This window comes from Miscanthus floridulus, chromosome 9 (genome assembly GCF_019320115.1).
Source record: "Miscanthus floridulus cultivar M001 chromosome 9, ASM1932011v1, whole genome shotgun sequence".
NCBI lineage: Eukaryota > Viridiplantae > Streptophyta > Magnoliopsida > Poales > Poaceae > Miscanthus > Miscanthus floridulus.
In genome coordinates this window covers 83,745,053-83,753,965 of record NC_089588.1, presented here as the reverse complement: position 1 = coordinate 83,753,965, position 8,913 = coordinate 83,745,053, and the positions used below count along the sequence as shown (strand labels likewise).

At 50.2% G+C, this 8,913-nt stretch overlaps 1 protein-coding gene across 1 annotated transcript; it reads right to left on the bottom strand.

Annotated features, from left to right (window-relative positions):
- Positions 1-4,914: 4,914 nt before the first annotated feature.
- Positions 4,915-7,138, bottom strand: LOC136482277 (probable glycosyltransferase 6). The gene is made up of 2 exons (XM_066479499.1): positions 6,222-7,138; positions 4,915-5,421 (listed from the first exon to the last, which is right to left on the bottom strand). The coding sequence occupies exons 1-2, from the start codon at positions 7,091-7,093 to the stop codon at positions 4,956-4,958; spliced, it is 1,338 nt and encodes a 445-aa protein (XP_066335596.1). The 5' UTR covers positions 7,094-7,138; the 3' UTR covers positions 4,915-4,955.
- Between the last annotated feature and the right edge of the window lie 1,775 nt (positions 7,139-8,913).

Below are 8,913 nucleotides of genomic sequence, written 5' to 3'. Positions count from 1 at the left end.
CTGCTTCGGTGATTCACCTTCTGGAGTCTTCTAGAGTCTTCCCACATTGATTACGCGATGGAATTCTATAATTTTCTTTGACGAATAGGTCCTCCTTGGCAGTTTTCTGATTAAATCCTACTGGAAACACAGATTTACCAAAACTCATGGAATTTGTCAGTTTAAACCCCTAAGTCTACATTGGTGATCCATTTTAGCCATTTATACAAGTTGTATTGATGGTTTATGATGAATGTTAACTACCATCAACAACATCTGACTGGGATCCTCGTTTTGTAAGGTTCCTTCTTGCGAGGGGGTTTACCTTCAACCCACGTGTCTCCCTAAGTTATTGGGATGCTACAACCGAGGAACTCGCACAAAGGATGAAGGTAGTCCACAAGGAAGTTGGTAATGGTACTTTCAATGCTCATAGGGAGAATGATCAGCTGACCCGGCCACTTAGAAACAAAGAGCATCCTGGTCATACACGAGGGTTCATACATGAGGAGAATGCCCAAAAAGAATTGGAGTTCCTACATATGATGGTGGTTGTTCGACAAGAAATGAAGGAAAACATTGAACAATTAAGTCAAGAGCTTGAGGAGAGAATAAAGAACCGTTCAATGCTCTCTCCAGCTCACAGGTTTGGCCCCTCAGCCCCTTTAGTAAATTTGGATGATCTCGCGACGTACTTAGAGTGTTTAGCAAAGCTTTTTGTAACTGTGTTTCACCTTTTTCTTGTGTTCCAGACTTAAGTGTCATATACACTGGAGCTGACCGATTTGGACATATCTGGGTTCCAAGAAGATCTTCTCTGGTTTCATTATAGACCAAGTTGTGAGCACCAAGGGAGTCCATCACCTTCTCTAATCAAGGTGCTAGTGTTCTAAAAATTATATATTCGTTGTTGTTGGATTTGGACGTTATGTCAAGGTAGATTGAAAACTACGTTTGTCGCTGTCATTTTATTTGTATGGATATTTGTGTCTCGGTGGTGATGTATGCTTGGATACAATACATTGTCTCTCTATATATATATGTTGCTGGCGATGCGTAAGCCATGGAATGTCTGTATTATTGTTGGTGTTATAATGTATTGTGAACAATAATGATGCACATTGGTAACACCGGCGGTAATGGACAAAACATTACTGTTGGAACAAACACAACGGTGGCGGTGACACTGCCCCTCATTACCACCGGAGGGACCCTGACCGCGTGCACTGGCACCTAAATCACCATCGGATGGTACACCGGTCTGGCGTTGATGCTCTCGTCATCATAGCCGTATGGTACGCCGGATCGGTGTTGATGTTCTTGTCATCACAGCCATATGGTACGTCGGACTGGCGTCGATAGGTCTATAGTCATCGTTGGTTGGTATGCTGGCCTGGCGATGATAGGTGCACCATCAGTGCCAGATGGTACACCGGGCCGGCGTCGATGGAGGCATCATCACCACCGGATGATACGTCGGACCGGCGTCATTGGAGCATCATCGCCGCCGGATGGTACGCTGAGCCGATGTCGATGGGCTCAACATCACCGTCGGATGGTACGCTGGGCCAGCGTCGATGGGCTCAACATCACCGCGGGACTGTATGCCGGGCCAGTGTCGATGGACGCATCATCACCGCCGGATGGTACGCTGGGCCGGTGTCGAAGGACAGATCATCACTGTTGGATGATACAACGATCCGGCGGTGGTAACATTCCATCACTGCCATATGGTACGCCAGACCGACGGTGGTAAAATACCGTCACCGCCGACTCTCCATCGGCGAAGTAATGGTCGCCGATCACCGCCGACTTACACCAACGGTGACCAAAATCATCGGTAATGGGGGTTCTGGAGCCGGCGGTGATTAGCTTCTGTAGTAGTGTTGGTCCTAATGCCTTGCTCAAATAATCCACTGGGTGTTGATTTTGCATTAGGACAACCCCAATACCCAAGTCACTAGCATCTGTCTCAACTACAAATTGCTTGGCAAAGTCTGGAACAGCTAATACAGGAGCAGCTATCAACTGTTGCTTTAGTGTTTGGAAGGCTCTTTCAGCATTTGTAGTCCATTGAAAGGGAACATTCTTTTTGAGAAGATTAATGAGTGGCCTGGTGATCATGCCATAGTGCTTGATGAATTTCCTATAGTACTCAGTCAATCCCAAGAATCCTCTTAGCTGCTTGACTGTTTTTTGTGTTGGCCACATACTCACTTCCTGGATTTTGGAACTATCTGTTGCCACTCCAGCTTCTGAAATCACATGCCCCTGGTATTCCACATTTTTCCTGGCAAAAGAACATTTAGAATTTTTTATAAAGAACTGATGCTGCTCAAGAATCTCAAACACCTTTCGTAATAGAGCAACATGCTGTTCCAATGTTTTTGTATACACCAGTATACCATCCATAAAAACCAGGACTGCCTTCCTGAGAATTCTGCAAAAAATTCATTCACGAAGCTTTGGAAGGTTGCTGGTGCATTTGTGAGTCCAAATGGCATGACCAGAAACTCAAAAAGACCATTATGGGTTCTAAAGGCAGTCTTGTATTCCTCTCCTGCAGCCATGCAAATCTGGTGATACCCAGATCTAAAGTCTAGCTTAGTAAACCACTTAGCACCAGCTAATTCATCCAGAAGTTCATCCACCACAGGCATAGGATGCTTGTGTTTGACTGTTATTGCATTCAAATGCTTGTAGTCAATGCAAAAACGCCATGTTCCATCTTTCTTTCTGACCAAAAGCACAAGAGAGGCAAAAGAACTTGTGCTGGGCCTAATCACTCCTTGTGAAAGCATCTGTTGCAGTTGCTTCTCAATTTCAGTCTTCTGAATTGGAGAATATCTGTAAGGTATAACTTTAACTGGCTGAGCTCCAGGAACTAGTGGAATGCTATGATCTGCAACTCTCTTTGGAGGTATACCAGCTGGTTCAGCAAACAAATGCTGATATTGATCAAGCAATACTGAGACTGTTTTTGGAATCTCTTCTGCAGGACCAGTGCTCTTGACCTCACTTTCATTTGCAGCACTTAACAAATGCACACAATGAGAGACAGCCCCATGTTTCAGAAGACCTTTCAGTTTCTGAGCACTAATTGGGTTGCAATTTGTAGAATCATTCACCATTCCCTGTAGCTTAATTGTTTTGCCCTGGTACATAAACTGCATTGTTTTTAGCTTATAATCAATCAATAATGGACTGCAATCCTCCAACCAATCCTCTCCTAGGACGAGATCATAGCATTTCAGAGGCAGTACTTTGGCATTAGAAACAAACTTGTGACCCTGAATGAACCAAGGCAGTTGAGTCACTTTTTGATCACATAGCATAAGACCACCATCAGCTGCCTTATAAGTTGTTGCCTCACATGCAGTGGTTTTCAGCTTCAGATGAGACACCAACTGCTCACTCATAAATGTGCCAATGCTACCAGAATCGACTAATAAAAGCACCTTATGCTTCCCAATTTGAGCCAAAAGCTTCAATGTCTGTCTGGGAGTAACTTGAGTATTGGGTTCAGTTTGGACAGCTAACAACTCCTGTTCTTCCACAGCGGACTCATCTTCACTTTAATCATCCACATTTGTTTGGACAATATCCAAGGCATCCAAAAATTCCTCTAACACATGTAATGAAATGTGAGGGGGGCAAGTATGAACCGGACTCCATTTCTCACCACACTTGAAGCACAACCCATTGCGGCGCCTGAAGGATTTGAGGCTAGCCAACTTGTCTTTAGCTTCAGTTTTATGTGTCTTGATCACCGGTCTGTTTGCTTCAGTAGGCTTTGCCCTGTCCAAGCCCAATGATGAACGCGCAGTCGATCTGGTGAAATCCCGCCCAGATGACTTTGCTTGACCGTGCTCCAGTTCTTGTTATTGAATCAGCGCCAGAGCACTCGCGGTGTCAACGTCTCGAGGCCGATGTAGCAGCAGCGCCGACTTGATTTCGTCGCGGAGGCCACCCACAAACCGCGTGACGAAGAAGGTGTCGTCGAACGCTGGGTTGTAGAGTAACACGCCATGGGCCAGCTTCTCGAACGCCGCCTGGTACTCCAGCACCGAGGCAGTCAGCTTCAGGGCGTCGAATTGCCGTAGAAGCACCTCGTACTGATCCTTCTCAAATTTCGCCATCACCAACTCGCACAGCCGCTCCCACTCGACAATCCGCCCATGCCTCTGCACGGTCTGCAACCATGTCGCCGCGGGCTTCTTGAAGTTCAGCGTGGTGAAGCGTGTCTTCATCGTCGCGTGCACAGCATAGACCTCGAAAAAAATTTCACATTGATCACGCCACCAACGGGGGTTAGATCCATCGAATTTGGGAAACTCCATCTTCAGAAACGGAGGATTGTGATGGCCCGAATCATCATCCAAAGCATAAGCCTGGACTGGAGGAATGTGGGGAACCCAAATCAACCAGGCTCCAGATACCAAATGTAACGAACTTGGATAACTGAATGGAGTTTGGGAGGGAAACGTAGCAAGAATCTAGGAAGAACAGAGAAGGAACTCGGTTGAATCCCGAGGGGAAGAGTTCATTAGACGGGGGAAATCAGGGTTCTGTACGTTCTTCGTTGCCGTTTATAACTGTCGCCAGGCGCCGACACACACGCACGGGGACCGACCACGGCCCAATAGAAGTACACGGCCCATGGCCAACTACTGCTACACCTGCCTAGGCCCACTGCCATCACAGCTCGTCACTCCAATGCTGAGAAAAACGAAGAGAGCTCAAATCAAGTGCCAATGGAACAGACAGGAAAACGGGTGCTGGAGCGACGTTGATAAAAACACACTCTATTGTAGTATCGTCTTTGTTTAGCTTTCGTCGATCGAACTAAAAAGGTTTTTTAAGTATCAATTATCAACGATCCAAAGAGGTAGAAAACGTGATACAACTAAGGCCCAATTCCTTTATACTTTCGCGTAGAAATCCGCAGCGCTCCATGCACCTCGCCGCGGTCGCCGTCAATGGTTGCGGGTGCGCGCGGCGGGGTAGTCGAACGGCAGCGGGCGCACGCTGTCTTTGAGCGGTGCGGCGTGGCGGAAGCCGTACGCACGGAGCACCTGGTCGTCGGCGAACCCTAGCGCGCGGCGCATCCCGTCCTCGCAGATCTCCCTGGTGTAGATCTTGTTCCGCTTGCCGCCGCATGGGTTGCACCCGGTGAAGTGCGTGACGAACGGGCGGCGCCACCCGGACTGCCCGCCGCCGTCGGGGCCTGGGACGACGGCCCTGACGGCGGCGTTCCGCGCCGCCGCATACCTCAGGTGCTCCCGCTCCGCGTGCCTCCGCCGGAGGGCCGGGCCACCCTTCCTCTCCGCCGCCACGTACCGCGCCGCGACGGCGTCGAGCTTGTCGACGATCTCCGCGAAGTAGCCCTGGAAGTAGTAGTCGATGCTGAGGTAGGTCTTGTTGCCCCATCGCTCCCGATCACTGACGGAGCCACCCTAGCGGCGGGGTGGGGCGGCCGCCCCAGCTACCGACGGCATCGTCCCAGACCCCCGGACCCCCTCTTCTTCCTTAGCTTCGGCTGCTGAGCTGCCGAGCAGAGGCTGCGCCGCCGCAACATGGCGCCGAGCGAGAGCGAGCCACGAGCACTGAGTAGCGAAAAAGACGATGACCGGTTCGTTTTGCAGGGGCAGTGGGAACTGGGCCTTTTTTGTCACTTTAGATTAGCCCAAGTGCCCAACAAGAGCCCAATTTAGCTCCCCAAATCCTCAATCTACCAACACCATCAGGCGCTCGCGCTCAGCTTCCCGAATCCCCAATTCCGCATCGACGCGGATGCCGCCGCCCGCTGCTAGGCGCCAGTCGTGTCTCGCTGCCACCCCACTCGCCGGCCACCACCGCCAGCCGTGGCTCACCGCCACCCCACTCGCTGGCCGCCGCCAGGTGCCTGCGCGGCCCACTGCTGGTCTGCCCGCCGGCGCGCCAGGAGCGATGGAGGGAGGAGGAGAGGAACTTGGCGCCGGGGCCGGCCGCGACCGTGGATAGGTTAGCAGCAGAGCAGGGGCAGCAGCTCCGCCGGTTACCTCAATTTATTCCGCAAATTTGAGATAACATCCTGTGCTGTTCATCCACCTTTTTGCCATAATTTGTGTGATTCTAACTTTTTCGCTATAATTCGTGCAATGTAGTATGTGAATACGATGCGATTTGGGCCATAAGTTTTTTCGATCATCTTCGTGTTATAACTCGCCCCAGCTATAATTTTTTTCTAGCTCCGTCATTGCTCCCGATTCGTGAGGAGGAGGTACGCGAGCGCCGACTGGTCGTCGGACTGGTCATCGGACTTCTTGCTGAGCGTGTCCCTGAGCGTCTTCCCCCACCTGGCGTACTCCGGCGAGGCGGGACCCATGCGCGCCCACTCATCCATGAAGTCGAGCGACCACTGGCAGTTGCGGATGAGGAACACGCCGGCGTTGAGCCCCACCCACGACCGCTTCTCGTACACCTCCTCGGGCCAGCCGTACAGCACCAGGTTGTAGGGGCGGTACCTGGCGAGCGGGAGCGAGAAGTCCATGTCGGTGAACACGGCGTCGGCGTCCACCCACCACACCCACTCCGCCTCCGGGTGCGCCAGCATGGCGGCGCGCACGATGGGGATCTTGGCCCAGAACGCCACCATGGACGGCTCCAGCAGCGCGTTGTTGTACAGCAACTCGATCCCGTGGAGCCGGCAGTAGTCCACCTTGTTCTTGAGGAACCGCAGCAGCAGGTGGTCGCCGCCGGCGCCCTTGCACGGCTCCGGCTGCGACCCGGTCACCATCACCACGCGCTCCGGGCCGCCGCCGTTCCGGCCTCGGAGCCCGCGCGACCGCAGCCACTGCGCGCGCTTGGCGTCCCAGTCGGTGACGCGCCGGCCGAGGGCGTACGAGAGATCCGAGTCGTCGTAGAACGTGCGAGGCCCGTCCGCCGGGCCGGGGACGGGGAAGGCCACGAGGCCGGCGCGGTCGGGCACGAGGATGGACGCCGGCCCCAGGAACGCCAGCACGGCAGCGGCCACGCCGGTCGCGAAGACGACGGCATCGCGCGCGCGGCTTGGCCTCGTTGGCGCCGCGCCCTTCTTGCTCGCCGCCGAAGCGGCGGCGTCCGACGCGGCCATGGGACTAGAGGAGTGTGGCGTGTGAGTGTGGACCGGGATTCACGAGTGAGGAGATCGAGGAGTGCGCGCGGAGAAAGCGCGGGGGCGCTGACTGCGATGCATGCAACCCCGGTGGGCGGTGGTCGATCAAGTCACGTGAGGTGCTCGGCGTTGCCGTCGGTCTCGGCGCGCGACGCGGCTAGGGATCGGAGAAACCGTTGGTTTCGCCACATTCTTTTATTTTTCGAGATGGGGAAGACCGGATGGCAGTGTCGGCGGCGCGTTTAGAGCGCAGTTTAAAATTTTGAGAACGCATCGTGCATAGTATCTTGTATTTGCTTGACCGGTGGTGCTACTTTTTAACACTAATGGGTGCAGAGTCTGTTTGTTTATTTCCGCTTATGATCGATTTCGATCAACCCAAAAGTTTCAGTTATTTTTGCTTCCGCCTTAGTAAAATCAAGAATAGAAGAAATCCATGCAGTACAGTGATTATAATCTGAGTATGTTATAAGCCGAAACAACCTCGGCCATAGTTTCCTCTGTACTTGGGTGCACATCGGCATTTCTGCATATGCTACATGGTCTGGATCGGAGGAATACAGGAGGGTACACAATTTTGACTTATACCATAGAGATAAAACTAGTACCCAAAATTAAACTAGACCACCCTTTTCTAAAAAAAATTAAACTAGACCACATTCTACTTCATATAACCTCACTATAGGCTCCATTTGAGGAGTGATTCTAACAAATGATAACTTAGCCAAACGTAATTGGCATGACAATGAAAAATGTTGCTTTTGCCACAAAAAAAAGACAACTAAACACCTTTTCTTTGAATATCATTTTGCCCGTGAATTCCGCTTTAAATATTACATTTGGTCTTCCTCAACCTCATAGTATTCCTCATATGTTTGGAAGTTGGCTTCAGGAATTTGGGAGGATTTTAAAACCTTTAGTTCTGCTAGGAACGGTAGCTACTTGTTAGTCGCTTTAGTTATGCATAAATGTTATGTGTTTGGAAAAAAAACATTGTTACTCTCCTATGCAGGTGGTATCTTCGGTTATCCACCGGCTTCGTACATGGGCTATCCCTAGGCTTTAGTTGTGCCGGCATCGCAGCAATTGGCTCAAATGGTCATGGTTTTTTTCTCCCAGACACATGTGTGGCTATCTAGGATTGGTAGTCATTAGAATGCCAATCAGTTTCTTTATTTATTTGGTTTAACCTGTGTGCTTTTTGCTGAAGCCAGAAATGGGTTCACACACTCGATGTAATGATTGTGAATTAATACTATCCTTCCTTTCCGAAAAGGGTTCCATTTGCTTTTTGGATTTGGATTGGATGAACTGAATTGGGCACCAATGAAAATACATAACAAAATGGAAATGGTTCCAATTTGACTATGTTGTTTGGTTATCAAATAAGTTGCTAAAACAAAAATCATATGAAATCAATTCTAATTGATGTTTAGTTGTATAGTTTAAGAAATCAAAATTTGAAATTCCAAATGTCTCCCTAGGTTGAGAACCAAGCAATACTTAGCATCAATGGTTGCTTGGTTGTACTCCTAGGGAGACAGAGCAATACTTAACAACATGCGTGGAGTCCTACCTAGGTGGAGTCCTACCCGATGGTTGTACTCCTAAGTCCTACCTATCATGATATACCTAAGGTAGGAAGGTGGAGTCCTACCTATGTAAGCATCTCATGTATCTCACAATGTGGCTATTTCTTTGGTGGTAGACAACATGTGCGACAACCAGGAGACGCTAATGATAAGTTTATCGTTCTCAAAATCAATCAGCCTAGTCTTTCATAGCACGAGCCTGTGTGC

Bases quoted from the DNA above. Each gene is read 5' to 3' on its own strand.
- LOC136482277 (XM_066479499.1), bottom strand. From the start codon at position 7,093: ATGGCCGCGTCGGACGCCGCCGCTTCGGCGGCGAGCAAGAAGGGCGCG. The intron at 5,422-6,221 runs GCAATGACGGAG...TGGCTCCGTCAG, and splicing joins CTCCTCCTCACGAATCGGGA to TGATCGGGAGCGATGGGGCA.